A 27,468-nucleotide genomic window follows, 5' to 3' on the forward strand; every position below is an offset into this window, starting at 1 on the left:
TTTTTATTTTATAATATTTTTTTAATGAGAGAATATTTTGGGGGCAAAATGCGCCTGTGTAGTATTAAAGAATTGTATTTCACTAGATGAACTTGAACTTGGTGTGTGTTCTGAAAATAAACATAAATGATCATAGCTAGCGAGGATTTATGAGGTCTTCACATATTCAAACATATAGTTCATCAGGTGAAACAGGAGCAAAAGTGAAGACAGTAAAATTGTACAAAAGAAATTCACTAATCTCTTTGACAAAAAAATTCACAAGTCGAGTTCTACACTTCTCAGTCATGCAAGTTTGTAACTAACAGTGATAAGAAATGAAAGAATGGTGAAGGAGGTAATCAGTAATCAATTTATTTTTCAATGAGCTCTGCTTCCAACTCCTGATGCCTGATGCCTGATGACCAACACTCCACATGGTAGCCTGCTGATCCTCTTCCAGAGTTACATTTGTAAGCATCTGGGCTTCAGGCTTGCCCATGAAATAAAGAGCAAGACTCGATCAGAGTTTAGAGTTGGAGCTGTACAGAGAGCTGCACATCACCCTGAATTCTATCAGGTAAGGCAGCCCGAATAGCAACAGATGTTAGATGTCGAATTTCCTTGATCCAATACTTCTGATCCTTGAGGGGCCGGTACACTCTTGAGGATTGGAATAGAAATAGTCCTCTTCTTTTGGTCGGCCAGGAAGGACCTTCCTTAATGTTGGTTGGCCCATCCGGTCCTTGTGCAATTCCCTAACAGCAGTCGAGAACTGATCCCAGGATAGTTTCCCGCCCTCAAGAAGATCCAAAAGTTTTACTAGTTCTTTTCTATCCAACGCAATTGTCTCACGAAAACCACTATACCTATAAACAAGGAAGAAGAATTAACAAACCATGAAATGCACAAGAACAACACAGGTATGGACGAGATTGAACATGTATATACAAAAAAAATAACAAGCATCAGGTATTACAAAAAGTTAAATGAAGATCATTGTTGAATTTTGATAATGAACAAACCTTCTGTGTCCTTCTACCACTTTGGCCATATTTCCATCAAAGGTGGGGACAAAGACACCACTAGCAACTGAAACCATATAGTCCAATGCTGCCATCTGAGTCGAATGGTTTTGGAAGGATCTCAATTCCTCAGCGCTAAGAAGCATTTCCTTGCTCAACTGAATTGAAAGGTTCTGGGTCATTATATCGTAACAATATCTAAGAAACAGTCAAAAGACAAATGTCTTACTATTCTTGGATATGAAGCCCTCAAGGAAGCCATCCTTCTGTCCCCACCAAAGATTTCACCAGAGGCAATGTAAATTAGGGTGTCACTTGCAAAACCTAGGGCTCGTAACACTAGTGTTGTTTCTTCAGGTGTAAGGGGACACAAACCTTCTGATCTTTTCTTTTCTGATATTATTTCTTTCTCTTTCCACCATGGATAGGCATATCTTGAGATCCAAAGATACGTAAAGGACCTTTTATTATTGATAAATCAAAAGGACCACAAAAGGAATGAAAAGCATAGTATAAAGGACACGAATAAGCAAAAGAATGACAAACCTCATCCTTGTGAGAACTTCAGTCTCTTCGGCTGAGCATCCATGTGTGCAACCAGAGAAAGAGAGCATATCCATCTCGTATCGCAGGTGAAGAACAACAAAGAATCCGTTTCTCTGGAGAATTGAGATGAGCTTATTGCCAAGGGCTTCAATTGCAGGTGTAAATCTTAGGGCCTTGTAGTTAACACGGCAACGAAGTTTTTGGAGCCGTAAAGGTAATCCATTATTTGCAAGACGGGCATCTGTTCTATTGAAATGGACTACTTTGTGTTTCCTTATAAGAGGTAAGATCTGTGATTAACATTTCTTAAAAGATCACTCGTCTAGAATAGAAAAAAATAAAAGCAAATAAATTAAAGGACTTTCTTAGCTAACCTCCTTCAAGTAGTATTTCAAACCAGACCAGCTAACAGGAGGCATTGAGAATACTTCAGTGTGAATATTTGTGCTAAATTTTTTAGGAAGCGCTCTTACAATTTTCACTTCATCTCTCAAAGAATTAATAAAGTGATCTACATCGAATATATCCCCAAAATCACTGCAAAGACAAAAAAAACATTAGCCAAAATGTAGGTCCAGATTAAAAGAAAGTAGGCCACATTTATGAAAGCTAACAATAAAATATATACCTACGATCAGCCCAGAAAGATGTTTTATCAAGTTCAGGAACCACAAGCGTTAGATTGAGAAAACGGGCTATACTAACCATATCACATATCTGCAAAAATCCCAATAACAATCATAACATATCTCAAGCAACTTAAATCCACCAGCATGATCTGGCTAAAGAAAAACAAATTTGGAAATGCATGAATGATTCAGGAAGTAGAAAACAAAAGGAAAGGATTTATGGACCGCAGCACGCATCTGATTCAGGCCTCCATTGCATGACACCCTAAGATAACCATTACTTCTGTAAAGTCCTGAAAAATGAAAACACATCACGATTTGTGCCAAAAAAATGCATGTTTATAAACAGTAATAAGATCATTATCATCAAATCCACTCACGTACAGGCTACAATCGCAATGCACCAACGCATTTAAAGATATGAAGAGCAAGTCAATGGCATAAATGAAGATAGGAAATGAAGGTGTTAATGTGGAAAGGCTCGGTCACAGTCAACTTTAAGCTACATGCAGACTCTTAATTTTTCATGTGGTAAGACATGTCCTCAGTTTCATCAAAACTCATGGGTAGACTGATAAGCATTTAAGTTTACAACAAGAGCATATTAGAACACATCAAAGTTGTTCTTAAATTCAGATTGTGAATAAGCTTGTGTTCCAAGTTGTAAACTCATGAACTTGATCTGATTTTACAAGTAGGCTTTGGTCCTATTGGCTCATTCATGGAGCATGCGATCCAACATAAGTTCTGTTTTGTCTAAGCATTGTTGCTCAATTCTGGCTGTTCCATATGCTCACAATCCTAATCTTGCATCAACTTCTCTTCTTCTCACATTTCAACATCTTCTTCAGCCAACTATACATTCATCTTCTATTTTGACTTTTCTCATTATCTCACACATTCATCATAACATTGCCATCTCTGCTACACAAGACAATGTTGCTTTCTTGTTAGAAACACATCCAAGAAATCACTTTCAATTATTCCTTTGTTCTTTTCTTACTATTGAAATCGCTTTTCACATACACAGTTTTCACTCAATTATATTTTAAAATCTTTGATTTCTAAGTTTCTCTTGAGAATTGAACCTTTGAGTTTAATCTTGAACTATAGAGAGAAATGGAAGAAACCTATGTTTTGCTGATAAAAATGAAAATTTGTATCCATATTATTTAATCTGTTCTTTAATATTTATTAATTTGTTTCGGTAAGTCTATAAGTCAAAACGTATCGAAGAAAATGGTTCTGAACACCCACCAGAACTCACTCAGTCTCAACCTCTATTCGAATTTGCTTCTCCAATTTTGTGAAACAAGAAACAGCTTTCTCAGCATCAAATTCAGACTCTGTAAACTTTTTGCTGTAACTCAAGTTCTTTATCTCAATCTTCGCAGGTACATGTGTGCTTTATGTTAATGATATATTGAACTTACACCAAATACTTTATTCCCATTATATCTTATGCAATCAGATGCTAAAAATCCCATCTCCAATCACGAGAATCCACTATAATTATAAGTAAATTTTCAGAATTAAAGATTGAGGAAAAACACGATAAGTGTTGATATCTCCTAAACAAGAAAGTAGAGAAGGCACACTTCGCATAAAATATCCAATTCCGATCATCGACATTTAAGTAAACCAAAATATCAAGCAAACTAGCGCAGACCACAAAGTCACAAACATACATGAAAGAATTTACCATCGCAAGAAAAAGGGATCAAGAAAGAAGGCACGCTTCGCATAAAAATGAAATTAAAAAGTAAATGAGGAAGAATGGGGACTCACTCCGTGGAAGAAGGACGCGAGGGGCGGAGCGGGTTCCGGACAGGGCGTGTTCTTCGCCACCAAGCACGGAAAGGTTGGTGGAAGCGTTGAGACCGCTCCCGCCGCCGCCGCTGGCTGCGGCACCGCGGCCGTCGAAGCAAGCGGCGCTCGATGACTTGGGGAGCCGCGGATGCCACACTGAAGCCAGTTGCATCAGCACCGTCCAGATGAGGATGCTGGACCCCAACCGCAAGATCCACGTCCGCGTCGCCGTGCGCCACCACCAGCTCCCACCGTAGGCCATGCTTCCCGGAGGCAGGACCTTCCGCGCCCTAGCCTCGTCCGCCATTAGCCCCCACGCAGACAAACAAAACCTCAATATCCACAAATCGCTAACTGCATCGGAAACATACCACACCAAAAAAAGACCATCAAGAAGTGATTTTTCACCCGAACACAGGATCAAATCAAAAAGGAAAAAAACTTGGAAGAACAAAAAGGTCAAACCTTTCGAGAGACTCGAGAAGCAAAGCAAGAAAGATATCGAAAAGTGTAGAAAGGGAAGGGCAGTACTCAAAGAAAAGATCGTCTCTCCTTGCTTTGGATCGCGAGGATGCGCCCACGACGATGGACTCCTTCCACTGAACACGAAGTTGGTGAGAGAATTTGCGTTGCAAAAACAAGAAATGGCAGTGCCCTTCCGCTCTAGTCTATATATATAGCTGTCAGCAAATGTACATGCCTATTTTATTAAGATCTTATTTCAAGCAATTTGCTTATTCTCATAATCAAATTTATAACTTTGTTAAAATAAATCAAAATGTAACCTCATTTTAAATTGCAATCCTCGACAATGAGTCACATGCACGCCAGCCACTAAGCCACGAACAACATTCCTGGTAGAATAAATTTATATAACAATCAAGAATTATATATATATCTGTCCATTTTGTTTGTTTGTACTGATTGGAGCCCTTTTATATATGTATATAATCTCATCCGTTTTGCTTGTTTTTGTGATTTTACCCTCACACAAGCAGAAATTAAAAAACGGTCAATTTAATTTCGGATGAGCCATTAATGGCGTTAATGAAATCTAGATCTTACCATAGATTCACTCAAATCTTACCGTAGATTTATTCCAGTGCCCGCAGAATCCAACCGCAACCTAAGCACCAAATCCAACCGGTTCTCTCACCCACCCACTTGGTCGAGGCGCACACTCCCATGTCCCAATCTACCCAACCCATCCATTATACCGGTGCCTGTTGAGGATAAGGTCACCGACTCCCTTCTCCATCTTCCCAACGCTGCTGCTTTCCCCTCGCTTCTTTGCTCCAGGCAGGGCAATGGCGGCTCTAGCGACCTTAACCTTCGGCCCGTGCGCCGGCTACGTCGCGAAACCAGCTAGCAAAGGCTCATCGCCTCGGCGACTTCCGCTGCTCTTCCCTCCCAACGCCTCCCATCTCGAAGAGCGCGGCGGAGGAGACTGCAGTCGCCGTTTTCGCCAAGAAAGGCTTCGCCTTTCCTCGGTTCCTGTTGTCAGAGCTGTGGCCGTGGACTCTGACGAGATCGGTTCGTCTGACCCTGCCCAAGAGGTACAAGTCTTGAACAGAACTTTAGATGCACTAGCTCGTTCTTCAAAATTAGGAATCTCCGTGAACTGGCTTGCACTTAAGCTCTGATCATTGTATGACTGCCATAAGGTGTAATTCTTGAATGAACAATTGATTCATGACATTTGGTGATTAGAATTGCTTGTGGCATTGAGCTTTGAGAAATGAGAAGACATATGTTGTTGTTGTTGTTTTGAGATTTTTTTTTTTGTTCTGATGAGCATGAAACTGTAGGAAAAAACAAGGAGGTACTACTTTGCAGTGGCCAATGCAAAATTCATGCTTGATGAGGAGGAACATTTCAAAGAACTATTGTTCGAGAGGCGCCGGTGCTTTGGGGAGCGCAACAGGGAGCTGGATTTCTGGCTTGTTGTCGAGCCCAAATTCTTGGACAAGTTTCCTACCATTACCAAGCGATTGAACAGACCGGCTGTAGCTCTCGTCTCCACTGATCGACGCTGGATGACGTAATTATGCTTTCGATATGCTTGATTTTCAATGTTTTGGTTGTTACTCATCTCAGTTGCATTCATCTTTGTATAATTGCTCTTCTCATTTGCTTTCCTTCAAGTTATCAGTGTAGGAATGTTTTGGTTAGTTAGTTTTATTGTCTTGAGTAGGGAGAGTTAAGGATCTTAGTTCTACTACTTGAGACTGTGCTCCAGTGTGAAAGTTGTTCGGCTTCAGGGTTTAGCTAGTTGATGAACTGTCCTGGGATGCAGCAACTGCACACCCTTCCTCCACATTGCATCTTGAATCAAATCTATGGCCTTTCTGCTTGTCAACCCGATGAGCTGTTCGATGTTCAATCGAGCCAGCCAATTGATTCACAACCTTTTGTGCTTGGCCTGGTCATTTTCACCCCTGAACTTCCACTGTGCTTGGCCTAAGCTACAAGTGAATAAGAACGATTAGGTTTATTGTAGTTATTCGGTTAACTCTTAACAGCAATGACGACTTATTTCAATTGCTTCCACAGGTTCATGAAACTGAGACTGGACAGGGTTTTAACAGACAGCTTCGAGGCAGACACACTAGAGGAAGCCCTGGCCTACAACCCTGTCGATCTAACTTTCGACAAGACGGAGAAATGGACCGCACCATATCCGAAATACGAGTTCGGATGGTGGGAACCCTTTTTGCCATCAGGATCCAGCAAAAGCTCTCCATAGACATTTTACTCTCGAATGTCTGCATTTCGATTAGTTATTATAGCTGGTGGAATTTGTCACCAATATGTAATCCGTTTGAGTTTGTACTTAAACGTTGTTTCAACTTCATGACAGCATTGTTATCGCGATTCTTTGCTGTTGTTAATAGATAATAATACTTTTGCATAGATATATAAGACTATTTATTACTTGTACCCACTGTTTTGGTAGAGTTATGTAAGCCATTCAATGCAATTGAAGACGATATATTAAGGTGCTTTAAGGCGTATCGTACATCATGAAAATGAAGTTTAATGCTAAACAAATAGCCTTTTAAGATTGACGACGAAAATGGTCGCATGGCAACAAAAGTTTATGCAGAAAAGCTAGAAGACTTCCCGGTTCATCCAATTTCAGCTACCTACTCGATGCCCCCACAGCCCGTTTTCTGCGGCCCACCGGACGCCGGCCAAGCCGGAGCCGCAAGATTTGATTGGCGTGCGGGAATTCCGGCAAACCTAACAGTCGAGTTCGCACCTGATCGTGGCCGAATGGCCCAAATAACAAAAGTGGGGGCATATATAGGGAAAGAGCAATATTGAAGGGGTTTTTTGGGAAATTGGAAAGGAGAAAAAGGCACGTGATCTGTCCATGGTGCGGTTCGCTTATAGAGCTCTCGCTCCTTCCCTTCTTCCCTCGTTTTGATTTATTATTTAACCCCTGTTTTTCTCCAGTAGATTATCTTCGCTTTGTCTTCGCCTTCTCTGTCTTGCCGTCCTCGATTTGCGCTATAAACCCTAGTCAAAACCTCACTCGATCCTTTGTTCGTCTCAAATCCGAGCGGGAATCTTTCAGATCTTTGGGGGAAAGAAGGTGATTCTCTAACTTTTCATTGTGCGTGAAATTGTGGGTCTCTGGACGTCAGATCTGTGGCTCAGAGTGATGAATCTGCCGCCCGTTGCTCGCCGGAGAGGCGGCCCGGCGGCTCTTGACGTCGCGGTCAAGTTCTCCGAGCACACCACTTCCATCAGGAAGACGGTTCTGGCGGTAGGAGGAAGTAGACGCCGGAGGAGGGTCGTCCGCATCCACTGTACCGACGCGGACGCCACTGACTCCTCCAGCGACGAGGAGGATAGAGTCCTCGCGCCTCCCCGTCGCCGGGTTAAGAGGCACGTCCAGGAGATCGGGATCGAGGCGGCCGTTCGGCCCCTCCCGCGCCGCTCGCCGCCGCCCCCCAAGCTCCTGCGAGAGACGGCGACGGATGGGCCAGGACAGAAGAGATTCCGCGGAGTCCGAAGGCGGCCATGGGGCCGCTGGGCGGCGGAGATCCGCGACCCTTCTCGGGGGAAACGGCTCTGGCTCGGGACCTTCGACACGGCGGAGGAAGCCGCCGCTGTGTACGACGATGCCGCCGTCAAGCTCAGAGGCGGCAAGGCCGTGACCAACTTCCCCTGCAACAAAGTTTTCCCCGCCTCTGCCGACAGCAGCAACTCCTCCACCCCTCGGGATGACTCCTCCTACGACAATCCCTTCTCCTCCCCTACCTCCGTCCTCCGCTACGGTTCCGACCCCACGCCCTTCGACTTCCTCAGCTTCGGAGACGTCGACGCCTTCGGCCTCAGCGTCGATCCTCCACTCCACTTTCCGGAGCTCTACCTCCCGGGCGGAGAGGCGGCGGACGAAGAGTTCGCCGAGTTCGATGCTGACGACTTTCGATTCTTCGAGCTGTTACCGCCTCAAATGACGATACTGCCTTTGTCTTGAGATCTTTTTTTCGCCGGTCAAAACGGGAGCATTAAAATTAAAATTAAAATTTGTTATATACTTAAATTATTGAGCTTTAAAATTGTGAGATAATTCCAATAGTTAAGGAATGAGAGTGAAGGTGTGAAAAGTAGAGCGAGCTGTGTTTATTATTAGTATGTGATGAACAGTCAAAGGGAGTAGAGAAACTTTCCTTGGATTGCACGGCTTGGCGTGGAAAGTTCGAATATTCATATTTAATTCCACAACTCCCTTTTTAAAAAAGAGATACTGTCGTCAAAGATCGAGCTACGTGTACGGTCAGACACCGTCCCAGGGCATAAAATATTATCCTGGTCGGGCGTGGCCGTTATGGGTCTGCAAATCAGGACCGTTAACGTAGTCAGTGCTTGCGACGAACGCTTCAGATCGCGGAGGCAGGGAGGAGGTGGGCCCGGCGGCGGCTGAGCCCTGAGCTCTTCGTGTCGCACGTCAGCCCGCCTCACCCGCCGCGATTTGTCTGTCTCCACAATGACAAAACTGCCCGCGAGAATTTTATTTTTCCCCGACCTCGGCCTCGTCGACGTGGACAGGGGGGGTGTGTGTGGCGGAGAAGGCATCTCTCCGTGATGCACGCGCAGCCGTCCGATCATTCGGCCAAGGTGATGGGCTGCTTCCCACTCAATTTCTTTTTGGGCAACGTGCGTAAAATCTGATTGGTCGACTTCAAGGTGGGCAAATAAATTAGATTTGAGTGCGATCTGTAATTCTTCAACGGAAATTTAGACTGAACCGGCTCCCTTAGCCGGATGGCCACTCTCCCAGAGGTCTAAACGGCGGCCTCCACTGCAAAAAGCGGCCGCATAATTCCCATGTGGTCGGGTTCAGTGCGTCGCACTCCCTGTATTCTGCCACTTGGAGCTGGGGAAGAAAAGTGCAACTGTGCAAGTTGAATTATACAATCACATGACTTCGAATGCAAGAGAGCAGCGAATTAAAAAAAAAAAAATTGTCTTTTTGTAGAATTATTATCAATATAAACTTGATTAATTGATCTCTCTGTAAATGTCGCAATTTGGAAAGATCTTTACCAATTTCACCTTTCTCTATATCCTTTCAAGTTCTGAAAGCGACTGGTGCTCAATCCGTGGCCACGCAAGATAATTAAAATATCTGTTCATATTTTTTTATCTAAATTTCGCAGAAACTTTTAATTCTGACCAGTTAAATCATATTGGATATATTTAATCAAATTGAATTGACTCGATCAGCTGATTGAAGGTCATTTTCTTCAGTGGGGTGGTCATAGAAGCAACCTGATGATGAATTGTTTGGAAAACTGGGAGAATCATGGTTCATGGACACGAAGATACATACTAACAAATTCCGTTTCATGTCTTGGCATGTGAGTTTGACAGGGAGTGAGCAGGTGCAGTGTGTTACAGACAAAACGCACATCGTAGGGGGAAAAACGTCCATGCAGATAATGGAGGAGTTTGGCTGTCACTACTACTGCACGAGTTCGAACTCGAAGAAGAAAAAGAGGAATTCCCAACGTTGACTGAGACGATGTTGGATGATCATGAACGAGGGAGGGAGGGACGATTGATGGCCGTCTCACCTTTCCCAGACATTTTCCATTTAGTTGGGTTCTTGGCATCGAGTGCATCTCTCTTTGTTAGAGATCAAGAGATAGCAGATAACCTCTGGTAATTACAGGTTGGAGGGGAGAATTTCAACGTCCTCTTTCTGTTGACTAGAAACAAGTGAGATGGATGCTGTTCTTTGCAACCACTTGAGGACGATATTCAAGTGATAGAATTCTCTTGATAGTTATATATAGACATGCAGTGACATTTTTTGCCTGTCTTGTTTTATATTCACTTGATAGTTGCATCATAAGTGTTGAGGAAAGAGTAATTCCTTTAAGGAGATTAAATAAAGGAATCAAATTTAATTTCTACACCTTGCTTGATTTGGCCAAAAAACTAAGAAGATTTTATTCCAATCTTGAGAATGAATTGATCATTCATCGAGTTGCCAGTCTCCATGGGGAGAAGAAAAGGTAAGAAATCATTCCAAAATACCTATTTGAACGAGTTAGAATCTGATGAGATGTTAAGAGGTTATATAGTAAAGACAGCAGACAAACAGCTTAAAGAGCATTTTTATAAACAAAGTTCAAGAAAGATAACCCGGACTGTAATGTTGATAACCAAATTAACCAAAACAAATGTTGGAATAGAAACTGTAGTAGCCAAGCATTTTAGTTCCATACTAGTCTTTCAGCTGAGAAGACTAGGCTTCTGAAGGAAAGGAGCAGGCCTGACGTAAGTAAAACCTGCAAATTCATTCTGCCCGGCCACTGGGCTGGCAACCGGTGAATCCAACACTGGCATGCTTGTCCACCGCTTGTCAAAATTCGCAATGCAAGTCTTTCCAGCAACATTTGGCCGGAAGCAAGGCTGGATCTCACGATTCTCCAGCTTCCTCCAATTAATTGACTTGAACCATTTGTGGCTCTTTATCTCATTGCTGCCAGTAGGACCACTGCCGAGGCGCTTGCTTGCTTCCTTCTGGAGCAACTGATAGGAGAAAGAAAACGGCTTATGAACTTTTACACTGAATGGCATGTGAGATAGACAAGGAATCAAATTTGAATTTACAAAGAAATGCTGCAAACTTACGCCTTTGAGCAAAGAATGAGCTTCACTGGACAAGTAAGCTGGCAACTTAATCTTCTCTTTCATTATCTTCTGCTGCATTTTCTCTCTGTTGCTACTGATAAAAGGCGGCTGCAAATGTAATTGGTCATATTAGAATCACTATAAGAAGATACAATAATAGATGTGAAGATATGTTTTTTATATGTAGGCTAAGAATCAAAGTCGGATCAATGGAAGAGCCATTTTCTGTACATCTGAACCAAATGTTTAGTGATTCCTATACACAAAAATTTCGAATTATATATTTTAAGCAGTGACGGATCCAGACAAAAAAAGAAAAGGGTGCTCAAAGAAGGGAGCTAGAGTTTGTCTTCCTTCTCGCTGCCCCTCGGATTGCAGCATACTGGTGGAATTTTCCGGGAGCAAGGGGGTGCTGAAGCACACCCCCGCTCCCCCCTAGATCCGCCGCTGATTTTAAGCATAGGCCAGTTTCTAACAATGATCATTATAAAAACAACTTTAGTCATTTTCTGTGCATTAAAATTCGTATATAAGTAGAAAATTAATTTAAAAAATTAAGAGTCAAAATCAGTATAAAGCAATTTTTAGAAACCAATTTTTCTGGTTCAGTGAATGGAGAAAATCACAAACCTTCCCAGTAAGCATCTCAAATAACAAAATTCCAACACTCCACCAGTCAGCAGCTTTATCATGGCCTTTTCCGAGCACAATCTCAGGTGCCATATACTCCAGCGTCCCACAGAGAGAGTTTGATCTAGTATTTTCATCAAACTCCTTTGCCAAACCAAAGTCAGTTAACATGGCCTGAGGAAGTTTTACAGAACTGAAGTCATTCTCGAAAACAATGGAGATAAGACGTAAAAAAAAAAGGTAAAAATGATTCTCACATGACCATCCGCATCCAGGAGAATGTTCTCAGGTTTGAGGTCCCTGTGCATTATACCATTTGCATGAAGATGACTAACAGCAGATACTATTTCAGCAGCATATATGCGAGCAAGAACCTCTCTGATAATGTAGTTAAAACTAAGTTCACATAATGTTCATTTGAATATTTCATAAAGAGAACAGAAATAACATATGTTCACCTGAACAAGCCATGATTATAGAGTTGAAAGAATAGATGCCCCCCATTTACAAAGTCTAGAACAAGGTATAACCGGTACTTTGTCTGCAAAGATCAAATGAACACATATGATTAAAATGTCCAAAATTCCATAATAGCACATATTCAATCAAAAGGAACAACATTGTTCTGTTCGCCCATACTTTTAACTTGAGTGGATATAAAGCTGCTTGAATAAAACCAAGTAGTTTACTATTATTTTTTAAAAAATTTATCACTGAGTAATGTTAAATAGAATTGAATAAAGTGAATAACAAAGAATCAAGTATTATCTCCAACTTCAGTAGGATGGTATTACCCTGATAATAATAGAAACATTTAATAAACATCAATCATATTTTGTGTTTGTGTTGAGTAGCCAGGAACAATGCAAACAATTTATTTAGAGATACGAACATAGAGAACAAAACATTGAAAAAATGATATATGAACATAGAGAACAACTAGCTGTAGCTTCAATAGGTGATAAAACTGAGAGAAAATTGATTACAACTCTATAGTTAGACAAGTAAAATTAACTACATGATATCAAACAAAACACTGGTATCATAATAAGAAATGATTTACTGAAATGAATATTACTAGTGATGTAAATTACAATGTAATCATCCCCAATTTTGGGCTTTGTGAGATGCTGTTATTAAGTTGGCAAACAACAAAGAACTTGTTTCATGATTGAGTTCAGTTTAAAGGTGTGATAGGTTCCAAGTAACTTACAGATTTCAAAATGTTTTAGTAAGAGAACATTGATATAGCATCTTGAACAGGGAAGTACATAGAAGTACTAAATCAGAGTTTGTCATGTTGACTGAACAGTGTATTTGCAATATCTTTAGCTTAAGATATTGTAAATATACTACACTTGGATATTACAGGTGCATATGAAGGCATCTTTATTCAGTTGAGGCCAAGAAATTTCATTTTTAATTGCTTAATTATTTGATGAAGATAGCACACCTGGAATGAGTACCTAAGTTGGACTACAAAAGGATGGTCAACTTTGGTCAGTATATCTCGCTCAGATTTCATGTACTCAGCATGATTTTTTTCCATGACGCTGTCTTTCCGCATTACTTTCATTGCATAGATTTCAGAAGTACCTTTCTTTCTCACCTGAAACACTTTCCCGAATGCCCCTTTCCCAACAAGCTTCAAAACCTCAAAATCATCAAGTCCAATGCCCTCACATTTCTCAGATATGGTTTCATGCTTATCTCTGATGCAGATTGGTGAATCATGATCACCTGCCTCCCTGGTTGTACACTCCAAAAGTTCCAAGGAGCTGTCAGTCTCATGAATTGTGAGCTTTCTAAGCTGCAACGATTTGCTAACTGGGGTTGAAGGACCCACTAGCGAATGTGATCTCTTGAGAATAACTATCGGGTCGCCATAAACTGTCTCACTTACTGATTCAGTTGAATTATCAGAAATGGGAACATGTAAGTTAACAGAGGCATGAACCGGGGCAGGACCAAACACATCAGAAAAATCAAATTCTAAGTTTTCGGAGGCCACTGCATCAGGAGGGCCTGTTGGAAGAAGTATCTCCATCTTTAAGTTCTTGCGAACATGGGCCTTGGTGGCACTACGTATCTCAGAGAAAACCATTTTTGGATTGCTAAACTGATCAGATAGTTTTTCTTTCTTTTAAGCTAAATCAGGCTGTCTCTGTTGGCCCCTAAGATAACTGATGAAGAAGGATTCCTAACAATGGCCTTGAATAGTTGGAAGTCCACGTAAACAATAGGAAAGCCAAGGAACCCTGGCAGTGAGCAAAGCAGGAGCCCAGAGCAGCAATTGTTTCCCAATGTACAGGAAACGGAAGGTACCACTATATTTCTTGAATTCATGAAGACCAAGTTGCCTAGAGCTGTACAAAAAAAAGAAGATACAGCAATCAAAAAATAGAGAATCATTTTACATGAAAATTAGACTTCCATGGATGAAACATATGGCAGAAGAAAAATAAAATTCCACACTGTAAAATAGACGCAGGATAAACAGTTATTCCCCTTGAAGTGTTAAGAACAGTAGAATTAGATCGCCTTCTACAAAAGGATTGTCTGGCATTTTGTAACCCATACATGAAAGTATCAAAGGTCTCTAAATAAATAATAACATAATCCATCACCAATAAGACTGCAACAGTGTAAGTACGACTAAGGTCCATATACCCAGAAGGACCTAATAGTTCACTCTCAGAACCTAAATTTAATGAGAAGCTGATATTTGATTTGAGAAAGCATCAAAATAGATGAAGGCACCCAATAACAATCGCGATGCCTGAGCCAGAAAAACAAAGAGATAAGAAAACTAATATTCTTATTTTGTTTTCCTAAGTTGGCAGATAGCTAATCAGACACGCCTCTTTCAGATAGATGCCAAACACAAGATAATATCAATGGCAGATCCTAAGAAGTTCCTTCCAGCAGGCGTAAGACCTCTCCCCTTCCCCAACATCAGCACCAAGAATTCTTTCCCACTTGAAAGCCAAGATGCATGTTTGCAAGTGTATTCCAAGAAATCAGATTGGAGGAAAGCTTATCACCAGTAAAAAAACGATTTTTGCATGAAAATTATCTTGAACTCCTAGTATAGTAACAAAACCATCAACCGATCTAGAGCATTGAACACAAATTAGAAGAAAAATAATTGAAACACCCAACTTTCTTACATCTATGCCAAAAAAAATAAAAGGAATTAATTTTTCTTTCGAAACAGCAAACGTAGCGCTGTTTCAAGTACATTCATCGTAACAAGACAAATATGCAAACTAAAATACGAGTAAAAGAATTGCAATCCAGCATTCCAATGCTAACCCTAATTGTAAGGAAAACCAAGAATACCACGAACAAACGGCAACAGAAAGAGATGAGTAAAGGAAAGGAGAAAAGCATTCGCAAACCTTGCGAGGCGGAGCGATTGATTGGCTCACGGGAAACCGCTGCGGGCGATCAATTGTCGATCTCCGAAGTTCCTTTATATTTATTTCACTTTAATAATGAAGCCAAGCGGGCCGCATCATTGACTGAGCGGTTTAATAGCATGCGGATGTGCGCAAACCTTGCCGGAAAGTGGTAATTATTTGCAACCTAAAAGAATTGGAAGGAAAAAGAAAATTGCATCGTGAGAATATCAATAAAATAATAGGTCAATAACAGATTTTAAAATTATTACATTATATATATATATATATATATATATATATATATATATATATATATATATCTTACTATTTTATTAAAAATCGTCCCCCTTTACTAACTAACTTTGGTAAAGCCTAAAATACATTTACGTTAATATCCTTTTTTTTATTTATACTAAAAATAATTCCAAGGTTTATTAGTAATTCCACAAGCGAAACAATTAGTGATCTAGAGTTCGAGACTCAGCTACAGCGTATTATTATGAATTTTTCTCATCATTAATTTTCTCTAGTTGTTTTATATAAAAAAATATAGTTCTCTTTAGTCTCATATCTTAGAATTGACAACACTATGATAAAAGAAGCTTCTATAAATATTTTAGGCCGACGATGTTAAAAAAATATATTTTTCTTAGTTTTTTTTACTAAGACAAGTATAATATTAAATTAAAATAATTTTTTACATAAAGAAGCTCATTACAGTAGTTTGTTGTTGGGATTCTCTATCGTCACTATTGCATGGGTCTACTAGCGTCACTATTGCATGGGTCAGACGAATCTCACTCAAATAATTAATTCTTGATTTATAAGAGTGACACTAGAAAATCCAAACAATTCGGATTTTCAAAGACCCAAATAATTTATATATTATTATATTACACACGCAACGCGTGTGCACAATCACACAAGATATATATATATATATATATATAGCTATACGCTTTGTACGCGACCGTGAGCGACGGTCGTGACGTTGCCAGCTCGGTTTCCCTATAAATAAAATATTCTTTTTATTCTCTCTCCCCTTCGGGCCTTTGGTCAAAACTTCAGCGGCGGAAATTACCCAAATTAAAATTAAAATCTCCCTCCTTGTCTTCTCCCACTCTCGCTCCCTCCATCTCCGTCGTCCGTCGTCCGACCGACCTCACAAGTCGCCGGGAAAGTTTAATATTAAAATCTCTCCCTTGCTTCTCTCTCTCTCTCCCTTGCTCCCTCCGTCTCCGACGTCCGACATCCGGCCGACCTCGCGCTTGATCTATAAAAGGAATATTTTATTTGTAGGGAAACCGAGCTGGTAACGTCATGTCTACGCATCGCTCACGGTCGCGCACAAAACATCACCCAGCATATAATATATATATCTATATATATATATATATATATATATATATATATATACAATCAAGCTCGACCCTGGAGGAGGGCAATCCTGGGCGATGGCCCTGAGCCTAGATTTTGAGGGGGGGCCAAATTTTTTTTTAAAAATATTATGTTTAATAGATAGTGGAAGAATGGAAAAGATTTAGGGCAAATTCCTTCTGCCGCCTGCGACTGCGATGGAAAGAAAACTCGTCGCAGGCCTGCAGCGCTCGCCGCGGCCCGCGACGCCGCCTGCACGCTGCACCTGCGCCTACGACCTACGACTCTACGAGAAAGAGGACTCAAGATATGTCTTCTCCTCCCTTTATATTTGAAAATATTAGAGATTTAGAGGTCCCTATCGCAATCTCTTCTTCTTTCGCTCACGGTCACGGTGTCGATTCTTCAACGGTTATTTCTGTGATTTCGCATCTCTGTCACTTCTCAAGATTTTTTTACCATTATTTTTGTATCCAAACTTCCAAAGAGATAAATGATGATAAATACAGCCCATGGAAATTTATTGGAATTAGAATTTGAGCTCTGTTTTTCTTTACTCACAGGCTGCCATCACTGTGCTTCCCTTCCTCGATATCGGAAAACGCTCGTCCTGCTCACTTCCCTCTGAATTCTGAAACTGTGAAACATCTGGTGTTTCAATGCATAGTTTAGGTATGCTAACTTGCCCTAGTTTCAATGGTTTCTATTGGCATTGGGCCATAGAAGTGAAAAATGAAAATGGAAAGATTTTTATTTCTTTTATTTTGCTAAGTAATAGTTTATTCTCATGTTTGAAGCATTGAGTCGGTAAGATCCACTGTCAATTCTCTAAATCAAATACTAATTTTTCATTCTTTTCTCATTCCTCACTCCCATACCATCCAACCAAGCTCTCCTAAATTTCTGACAAAAACAGAATAATTTTAAACTGTTGTATCTATGCTATTTGTATAGAACTGTTGTGCCTAAGTGTCAGCTGAACTTGCAATGAAGGGACGATAAATTAAGATGCAAGGATTACGAGTTTTCATACCTAAATTTTCTATCTAGGAGAGATGAAGGACAGACTCCCATTTCCATATGAATTATTTTTTTTTGCTTGCCTAATTAAGAGACTCAATAAATCAAGAAATATGTTGGTTAATTGCCATAGTCCTCGAGGACATTTGAAAACATACCATCAAAATATTTGGAAATGAGATAATTCTTTCCTGAACAAATTCATAAACCAATCTTGGCATGCTATTCATATATTGCAAAAGGAGGATTGTCTATTTTCTAATTCATGATAAAAAGATGTATTAGATTCTCTTTTATCCTCAAAGGAGAAGGTAGCCTACTAGACTAGAATGATATTAGAGGATTGCCTATTTTCTAATTCATGATAAAATGATGTACTTATTGGACATTTACGTTTGTAAGGGTTTCTGATGGAAAGTTCTAACTAGCACAAAAATTCAAACATTGTTAGGTTAACCAAGTATATCTACTAACAGAAAATGCATTATCTACTAACAGATAAACAAGCATAATAGTTTGATAAAGATGTTTCAAGTTTTATAGATTTACACTGATCTCTGATTCGAGATGCAGACAATGTACTCTCTTGCTTGTATATACACTGGTTGTAATTGAAGGACTGTTGCGGCCGACTAGGAGGGGGTTGTTGGATAGTCCTGTAAAAATAAAAACAAACAACCCTTTCTCGAACTTTTTAAGCTAACACTTGCATAAATAATAAGCAGAAAGTAAATAGAACATTAAAAGACGAGGCACAAGTATTTACTTAGTTATAACCGGGGAGGTTGTTAATTCAAGGAAGATAAAGTCACTATCAATCTCCTTCAGGCGGAGAAGCCTCTTACAACGTTGAAGCGCAGAAACAAAAGCTTAACTACAACTCTACAACACACAAGCGTTGGGATTACAAGTAATTGTTAGGACCTTCGGATAGCGGCTAGAGAGGGGGGGTGTGAATAGCCGACCCCAAATTCTCATTTTTTCCTACAATTTGAGTTAGCGCAGCGGAAATAAAGAGTAGAAACGAAAATGGAGAAGATCAAACCTCAAACGCGACGATATAACGAGGTTCGGAGATGAAACTCCTACTCCTCGGCGTGTCCATAAGGTGGACGAATCCTATCAATTCGTCGGTGGATGAGACCCCGGAAAATCGACTAATAAAAACTCCTTCTGGGTGGAGAAACCTCGCCACAATCTCTCTTGCAACAGCAAGATCGGAGTACAAGAAATACAGCAAGAAGCCAAGAACATATGAATGTAAAAACACTAGTTTGCTTGCCTTCTTGTCGACTGGTGATGAAGCAACCACTTCACGCCAACAACAGCAGCAACTGATCAGTTGGAGTCCAGCCGAGGGAAGCTCACACGAAGCTTCAGGGATGAAGAGCTCAGCAAAGCTCAGATCGCAAGGAGGAAGAGTCAAGAAGAAGTCCCAACAGTAGATGCCCTCCACCTTATATCAACCTGCGAAGAAGACAAAGAAGAAATCTAGCTGTTGTGACTCAACGGCTAGACCTGGACCGATCAGGCTCCACCCTGATCGGTCCAGGGTGGATCTGATCGGTCAAGGGACCGATCAGGCCCTACGTTGATCGGTCCCCAGACCGATCCCAACTCTCACAGAGAGTTGGTTGCGATCCCTGATCGGTCTGTGGACCGATCAGCCTTCTTACTGATCGGTCACCAGACCGATCAGATTACTCACAGAAAGTTTCTGTGTGGATAATGATCAGTCCACAGACCGATCAGATAACCCAGTGTTTCACTGGATCGGTCAGCCGACCGATCCAAATACCCATAGTGTTACTGGATCGGTCAGTAGACCGATCCAATTTCCCAGCCTTAAACCTAAAGCCTTCCTGATCTAGAGAACGAGCTACCGAGCCCTCTCTGACTTCCACGTCCGGTTCAGAGAACGAGCTACCGAGCCCTCTTCAACTTCGTCCGGTCCAGAGAACGAGCTACCGAGCCCTCTCTGACCTAGTCCGGAGAACGAGCTACTGAGCCCTCTCTAACTTCGTCCGGTCCAGAGAACGAGCTACCGAGCCCTCTCTGACCTAGTCCGGAGAACGAGCTACCGAGCCCTCTCCGACTCCATCTAGTTCAGAGAACGAGCTACCGAGTCCTCTCCGACCTCCCATGCCAAGCTTCCATACTTGGACTTTTCCCCGTGCCAAGCTCCCTGCTTGGACTTTTCCCGTGTCAAGCTCCCTGCTTGGACTTTTCCGTGCCAAGTCTCCATACTTGGACTTTTCCCGTGCCAAGCTCTCTGCTTGGACTTTTCCCGTGCCAAGCTCCCTGCTTGGACTTTTCCGTGCCAAGTCTCCATACTTGGACTTTTCCCGTGCCAAGCTCCCTGCTTGGACTTTTCCCGCTGTCTGCTCAACCTTGACCCATCTGGATTTCCCTTGCCTGGTTTCACTCCCTGCTTGGACTTTTCCGTGCCAAGTCTCCATACTTGGACTTTTCCCGAATCAGGTCAACTCCAGTCGGGTCAACCAGATCAACCTTGACCAAAGGTTGCACCCACAATCCCCCAAGTTCCTATTCTTGTCAAACATCAAAATATAACTTTTTCATTCTTGTCAAACATCAAAATATACCTCGAGTCAGGTCAACTCGAGTCGGGTCATCCAGGTCACCCTTGACCTAAGGTTGCACCAACAATCTCCCTCTTTTTGATGTTTGACAAAAACTATAATCAAGTTAGGTTAACCCAATAACCTAACTCAGGTTTTCCAATAGTTCTCCAATGTTCTTCCTTGAACATTCTCCCCAAACTCCAATGTTCTTCCTTGAACATTCTCTGGACATTCTCCCCCTTTTTGACACACATCAAAAAGAGTGAATCAAGGTCAAGAGTTTCTTCCTAATGAAAGTCCCATACCTTTCATTGAAACCCTTAATTTCCCCCTTGATACTAAAATCAACAATCAACTTAGTGATAATCTCATATCACTCATCCTCAGAAATCTTGACGAGTAAAAACTCCCCCTAAAGGTCAACTCCCCCTTGACCATTAGGTAAAACTCCCCCTAAAGGTCAACTCCTCCTTGACCATAGCACCAATAATGTCTTGGAGAGTTTCAACCCTTTAGAAATCTAAAGCACCAACTTCCATAACTGAAATTTCAGACAACAGTCGAAAATCAGCATTTTGGCACGCTCTGATCGGTCACCAGACCGATCCACACTTCCCTGGATCGGTCCAGTGACCGATCCACACTTCCCTGGACCGATCAGGATCCCCTCTGATCGGTCCACAACTCTCTGATAAGGATTTCTGATTTTTCTCCTGAAATTCAAAAACCCCTAAAAAATCACAGAAAATTCCAAAAATTGTAAAATTTTGAGGATACATTACTCATAACATATATTATCATGGAAAAATAGTTTTCTATGAAAATAACTTCCATTTTTAAATCTTGATACAAAGTTTGAAAGACTTTGAAATAGTTCAAGGTTAATCCATCTTTGTATCAACTTGCTCAATGATGAATGCTATCACTAGAAAAGCTTCATCAAGGTTTTTCAAATCAATTTTGAAATGATTTTAAACCATTCAATTTAGGACCACAATCTTAGGACTAAATGTACATGACTTGTACACAAGTTTTCCCTATGATCCTCAATTTCGAATTAGGCTCATCTATGTACAAGAACTATGCACCTTGATCCTAACTCATCATCCTAATATCTCACACACATCTAAGGTGTATCAAACACATCCAAGTCAATTTTGATGTGAGATATGAGTTTAGGTCATCTTAAGCTAAGTTCTCATGCATTTTCTAAATAACAATTTGATCTCCATATCAAATTGTGTTTCTATACTTAAATCAATTTAGTTGATCATGAATGCAAGAGATGATGACATGGCATAAAATAATATCATAAGTGAAAATATGTGCCAATGTCATGATGTCATGGCATAAAGTATGAAACTTAAATAAGGCATGACATATAACTAACCTAAGCATTATCATGACATTTCAAATGATAATAAAATAAATATGATGTCATGACATGACATATGACAAACAATGTATGGCAAATAACATATAAAGGTATAGAAAATACCTAATTCTAGCCTTAGTTGCCATTTTTGATAATTTTGATCATTTTATCATAAATTCTATATTCCTAAGTGTAATAGACCTAGAGTCATATACTAAAGATTTTTAGATCACTATGTGCCAATTAGATTGACCCTAGAAAGCTCCTCAAATGTGGTTGGCACATCCTAATTACCTTAGGAATAATTTTTAATTTCATTTTCAAGGCTTGAACACACCTTGAAAATTCTAAAATGCCACATTTTGCCATGAGTAGGTTAACTACCTATCCAATTAAGGTTGGCACACCCTAAACCATCTAGCGTGAAGGAATCACGCTCCTAGGAACCCAATACCTATTTGAGCTCATTGGGTTCACTAAATATTCACTAGGGATGACTTCCCTAGCAACCCTCCTAATGACCCTCCTAGGCTTTAAAGCCTTGGTCATTTGGGACTCATCAAGATCAACTCTAGGGGTGACTCCCTTTGTGACCTTGGTGATGGTCTTTTTAGCCCTAGGTCTTGTTCCATAATCGAATGGAACATTATGATAAGCGGGTTTGACCACTTGAGACTTAGGTTTGTGACCCAAACCTCTCATGTCCTTGGGCTTTGATTTTTGACCCTTAGACCCTAGAGTTGACTTCTCCAAATTTTTAAGAGCCTTTTCTAAAGTGTCAAGTCTTGACCTCAAGACTTGATTTTCCTTCTTTAATACCTCAAGCTTTAATTTTCCATTTTTCTTTGAGGTATTCCTAGGCATATGTCTAGTTATTTTGGGATTCCTATCTAGGTTTTCCTTAACCTTAGATGAGTTAACTCTAGGGTTGGCATTTCTAGCATTGTCCTTATCTAGGCTAACATGTTTGGCACCTAAGCACATGTATCGGCTTCTATGGTTATCATGCTTATCATTATTGACAATTGCAATAAAACTACTAGCATGTGTCTTATTAGAATTGCAAGAATGTGCCTTAAAGGATACCTTAGGGTTTGCCTTAGCTCCTCCCATAGATGTGCTTGGTCTCTTTTCCTTGTGAGGTTGCCTCCCCCTTGGACATTGACTCATATAATGTCCCCTTTGCTTGCATTGGAAGCACACCACGTGCTCCTTGCCCTTGCGTATCGGGACTCCGGCTTCCTTGACCTTTGGTGCCGGTGGAGTCTTCCTAATCCTCTTTGGACATTTACTTTTGTAATGCCCATATTTCCTACACTCAAAGCACATTATATGTAATTTACTTGAAATTAAGTTGCTTGAGTTACCTAGGGTTGAGGGTGGATATAAGCTCTCTCCTTCATCCCTTCCGGAGGTAGAGGCTTCTTCTTCTTGCTCCAGTCTTGAAGAATAACTCTCCTCCTCTTCTTCCTTAGATGTTGAGTAGCCCTCAACTTCTAATTCCATACCTCCATGATGTGAGCTACTTGGCTCACTTGACTCCTCTTCATGACTTGAATTGGAGCTCTCCTCATGGAACTTAGCCAAGTTGTTCCACAACTCCTTGGCATTGTTGTATCTACCTATCTTACACAAGATATCATTAGGTAATGAAAATTCAAAGATTTTCGTTACCTCGTCGTTGATTATGGATTGGTGGATTTGTTCCTTCGTCCACTTCTTCTTCTCGAGAGGTTCTCCTTCTTTATCCACCGGATGAATAAAACCTACTTGTACACAATTCCAATTTACTAGGTTAGTCATAAGAAAATACTTCATTCTTACCTTCCAAAACGCGAAGTCGTCGCGATCGTAGAAGGGTGGAATCGTGACGTCTTCTCCAAGTTGATCCATTCTCTAGCTCGTGCTCCCCCGGGTGTTAATCCGACGAAGAGAGACCTCGCTCTGATACCACTTGTTAGGACCTTCGGATAGCGGCTAGAGAGGGGGGGTGTGAATAGCCGACCCCAAATTCTCGTTTCTTCCTACAATTTGAGTTAGCGCAGCGGAAATAAAGAGTAGAAACGAAAATGGAGAATATCAAACCTCAAACGCGACGATATAACGAGGTTCGGAGATGAAACTCCTGCTCCTCGGCGTGTCCGTAAGGTGGACGAATCCTATCAATCCGTCGGTGGATGAGACCCCGGAAAACCGGCTAATAAAAACTCCTTCTGGGTGGAGAAACCTCGCCACAATCTCTCTTGCAACAGCAAGATCGGAGTACAAGAAATACAGCAAGAAGCCAAGAACAATATGAATGTAAAAACACTAGTTTGCTTGCCTTCTTGTCGACTGGTGATGAAGCAACCACTTCACGCCAACAACAGTAGCAACTGATCAATTGGAGTCCAGCCGAGGGAAGCTCACACGAAGCTTCAGGGATGAAGAGCTCAGCAAAGCTCAGATCGCAAGGAGGAAGAGTCAAGAAGAAGTCCCAACAGTAGAGGCCTTATATCAACCTGCGAAGAAGACAAAGAAGAAATCTAGCCATTGTGACACAACGGCTAGACCTGGACCGATCAGGCTCCACCCTGATCGGTCCAGGGTGGATCTGATCGGTCCTCAGACCGATCCCAACTCTCACAGAGAGTTGGTTGCGATCCCTGATTGGTCTGTGGACCGATCAGCCTTCTTACTGATCGGTCACCAGACCGATCAGATTACTCACAGAAAGTTTCTGTGTGGATAATGATCGGTCCACAGACCGATCAGATAACCCAATGTTTCACTGGATCGGTCAGCCGACCGATCCAGATACCCATAGTGTTACTGGATCGGTCAGCAGACCGATCCAATTTCCCAGCCTTAAACCTAAAGCCTTCCTGATCTAGAGAACGAGCTACCGAGCCCTCTCTGACCTAGTCCGGAGAACGAGCTACCGAGCCCTCTCCGACTTCCACGTCTGGTTCAGAGAACGAGCTACCGAGCCCTCTCTGACATAGTCCAAAAAACGAGCTACCGAGTCATCTTCAACTTCGTCCGGTCCAGAGAACGAGCTACCGAGCCCTCTCTGACCTAGTCAGGAGAACGAGCTACCGAGCCCTCTCTAATTTCGTCCGGTCCAGAGAACGAGCTACCGAGCCCTCTCTAACCTAGTCCGGAGAACGAGCTACCGAGCCCTCTCCGACTCCATCCAGTTCAGAGAACGAGCTACCGAGCCCTCTCCGACCTCCCATGCCAAGCTTCCATACTTGGACTTTTCCCGTGCCAAGCTCCCTGCAAGCTCCCTGCTTGGACTTTTCCCGTGCCAAGCTCCCTGCTTGGACTTTTCAGTGCCAAGTCTCCATACTTGGACTTTTCCCGTGCCAAGCTCCCTGGTTGGACTTTTCCCGTGCCAAGCTCCCTGCTTGGACTTTTCCGTGCCAAGTCTCCATACTTGGACTTTTCCCGTGCCAAGCTCCCTGCTTGGACTTTTCCGTGCCAAGTCTCCATACTTGGACTTTTCCCGTGCCAAGCTCCCTGCTTGGACTTTTCCGTGCCAAGTCTCCATACTTGGACTTTTCCCGAATCAGGTCAACTCCAGTCGGGTCAACCAGATCAACCTTGACCAAAGGTTACACCCACAATCCCCCAAGTTCCTATTCTTGTCAAACATCAAAATATAACTTCTCCATTCTTATCAAACATCAAAATATACCTCGAGTCAGGTCAACTCGAGTCGGGTCATCCAGGTCAACCTTGACCTAAGGTTGCACCAACAGTAATGAGTTCGTTGAAAAACTTCTGGACCAAGGCTATATTTATAGCCTTGGTCGTGGCGCCCTGAGGGTTCCAGGCGCACTAGGGGGATAAAATTTAAAAGTTTAGAGTGAAGCTCCCCCTAAAATTGATAGATTCCTAAAAGTCCAAGAAGGGTTTTAGAAAAAACTAAGGAAAATTTGTCCTTATGATGAAATGTCCAACCCTTATCCAAGGCTAACTACCACAAGATAGTAGCAATTTGACTCAGGTTGGTCAATTTAAGTATTTAGTACTAACTGTTAGGACCAAAAGTAGCTAGAGGGGGGGGTGAATAGCTCGTCGCGTTCGATCGATGCGCTTCGTTGCTTGGCGTTGCTTGGCGTTGCTTGTTGCTTCTTGGATGTGCAGCGGAAAATACAGAAACAAACACAAACACGCTAACACTAGGATTTTACTTGGTATCCACCTCACAAGAGGTGACTAATCCAAGGATCCACACCAACGCACACACCCTCCACTATGAATAACACTCCTTTATGGTAACTACCAAAGGCGGAGAAGCCCTACAACACTCTCAATACAAGAAGAAGAAAGGGAAATACAAGTTAAGCAGAAGCTTACAAGATGTGCAGTAAAAACCCTAACCCTAACTTCTTCCTCTTGCAATAGATCCACCTCTTGACTTGGAAAGCCTCCAAGAACCTTCAAGAACTGGCGATCACGTGCTTGTAGAGAGCTGTGGAGGAGCTGGAATGAATCTGAGAAGAGCTCGTAAAGAGATGCCGAAGACCACGCTCGCCTGCGGCTTTAAACGACGCCAACGGTCGGATCCCGATGTTCCGAATCGATCGGGGAGGCTTTGGATCGATCCACGGATCGATCCAGAGCGCCTCTGTGCTCAGGAAACGCGCCTGGATCGATCCACGGATCGATCCAACGCTTATCGCGCGAAGCAGCATCGTCCCGATCGATCGGCTGATCGATCGGGACCTCTGGATCGATCCACGGATCGATCCAGAAGCTTTCTGTTCGCTGGGAAGAATCTGGATCGATCCACTGATCGATCCACAGCCTGGATCGATCCACGGATCGATCCAGCACTTGGTTTTTGCCCAAAACCAAGTCCCAAACCTGCCTAACCAACATCCGGTCAACCTTGACCTGTTGGTACATCATGCCTCGCATCTGGTCACTCCCTTGACCTGCCAGGACTCCCCACCAAGTGTCCGGTCAATCCCTTTGACCCACTTGGACTTTTTACTCGTCGTGCCAAGTATCCGGTCACTCCATTGACCTACTTGGACTTCCACCAGATGTCTGGTCAACCTTGACCCATCTGGACTTCCTTCCTTGCCTGGCTTCACTCACCAGGACTTTCACCTAGCTTCACTCACTAGGGTTTTCCATCTGCCTAGCTTCACTCACTAGGACTTTCACCTGGCTTCACTCACCAGTGTTAGGACCAAAAGTAGCTAGAGGGGGGGTGAATAGCTCGTCGCGTTCGATCGATGCGCTTCGTTGCTTGGCGTTGCTTGGCGTTGCTTGTTGCTTCTTGGATGTGCAGCGGAAAATACAGAAACAAACACAAACACGTTAACACTAGGATTTTACTTGGTATCCACCTCACAAGAGGTGACTAATCCAAGGATCCACACCAACGCACACACCCTCCACTATGAATAACACTCCTTTATGGTAACTACCAAAGGCGGAGAAGCCCTACAACACTCTCAATACAAGAAGAAGAAAGGGAAATACAAGTTAAGCAGAAGCTTACAAGAAGTGCAGTAAAAACCCTAACCCTAACTTCTTCCTCTTGCTATAGATCCGCCTCTTGACTTGGAAAGCCTCCAAGAACTTTCAAGAACTGGCGATCACGTGCTTGTAGAGAGTGGAGGAGCTGGAATGAATCGAGAAGAGCTCGAAGAGATGCCAAGACCACGCTGCTTTAAACCCGACGCATCGGATCCCGATCGATTCGAATGTTCCGAATCGATCGGAGGCTTTGGATCGATCCACGGATCGATCCGGAGCGCCTCTGTGCGGATCGATCGATCCACGGATCGATCCGGCGCTTATCGCAGCAGCATCGTCCCGATCGATCGGCCGATCGATCGGGACCTCGATCGATCCACGGATCGATCCGAGCTTTCCATTGGAAGAATCGGATCGATCCACCGATCGATCCACCTGATCGATCCACGGATCGAT

General features: G+C 42.1%; 4 protein-coding genes across 4 annotated transcripts; 2 read left to right on the forward strand and 2 right to left on the reverse strand.

The window, feature by feature from the left end:
- Positions 1–158: 158 nt before the first annotated feature.
- On the reverse strand, positions 159–4,633 carry LOC122005216 (rhamnogalacturonan I rhamnosyltransferase 4-like). Its single transcript, XM_042560168.1, has 9 exons — positions 4,454–4,633; positions 3,968–4,342; positions 2,405–2,472; positions 2,179–2,267; positions 1,925–2,087; positions 1,551–1,840; positions 1,234–1,438; positions 1,005–1,162; positions 159–848 (listed from the first exon to the last, which is right to left on the reverse strand). Exons 2-9 carry the CDS (start codon positions 4,293–4,295, stop codon positions 587–589), a joined length of 1,563 nt encoding a protein of 520 aa, XP_042416102.1. The 5' UTR covers positions 4,296–4,342; positions 4,454–4,633; the 3' UTR covers positions 159–586.
- Positions 4,634–5,196: 563 nt separating this feature from the next.
- On the forward strand, positions 5,197–6,901 carry LOC122005218. Its single transcript, XM_042560170.1, has 3 exons — positions 5,197–5,544; positions 5,797–6,029; positions 6,542–6,901. Exons 1-3 carry the CDS (start codon positions 5,296–5,298, stop codon positions 6,732–6,734), a joined length of 675 nt encoding a protein of 224 aa, XP_042416104.1. The 5' UTR covers positions 5,197–5,295; the 3' UTR covers positions 6,735–6,901.
- Positions 6,902–7,117: 216 nt separating this feature from the next.
- LOC122005217 (pathogenesis-related genes transcriptional activator PTI6-like) lies at positions 7,118–8,681 on the forward strand. The gene has a single exon (XM_042560169.1). The coding sequence runs from the start codon at positions 7,656–7,658 to the stop codon at positions 8,475–8,477; it is 822 nt and encodes a 273-aa protein (XP_042416103.1). The 5' UTR covers positions 7,118–7,655; the 3' UTR covers positions 8,478–8,681.
- Positions 8,682–10,605: 1,924 nt separating this feature from the next.
- Positions 10,606–15,331, reverse strand: LOC122005219 (serine/threonine-protein kinase AtPK2/AtPK19-like). The gene is made up of 7 exons (XM_042560171.1): positions 15,175–15,331; positions 13,227–14,139; positions 12,232–12,314; positions 12,031–12,151; positions 11,774–11,947; positions 11,144–11,251; positions 10,606–11,041 (listed from the first exon to the last, which is right to left on the reverse strand). Exons 2-7 carry the CDS (start codon positions 13,875–13,877, stop codon positions 10,742–10,744), a joined length of 1,437 nt encoding a protein of 478 aa, XP_042416105.1. The 5' UTR covers positions 13,878–14,139; positions 15,175–15,331; the 3' UTR covers positions 10,606–10,741.
- Between the last annotated feature and the right edge of the window lie 12,137 nt (positions 15,332–27,468).

Source organism: Zingiber officinale, chromosome 7B (genome assembly GCF_018446385.1).
Source record: "Zingiber officinale cultivar Zhangliang chromosome 7B, Zo_v1.1, whole genome shotgun sequence".
In the NCBI taxonomy this organism is placed as follows: Eukaryota; Viridiplantae; Streptophyta; class Magnoliopsida; order Zingiberales; family Zingiberaceae; genus Zingiber; species Zingiber officinale.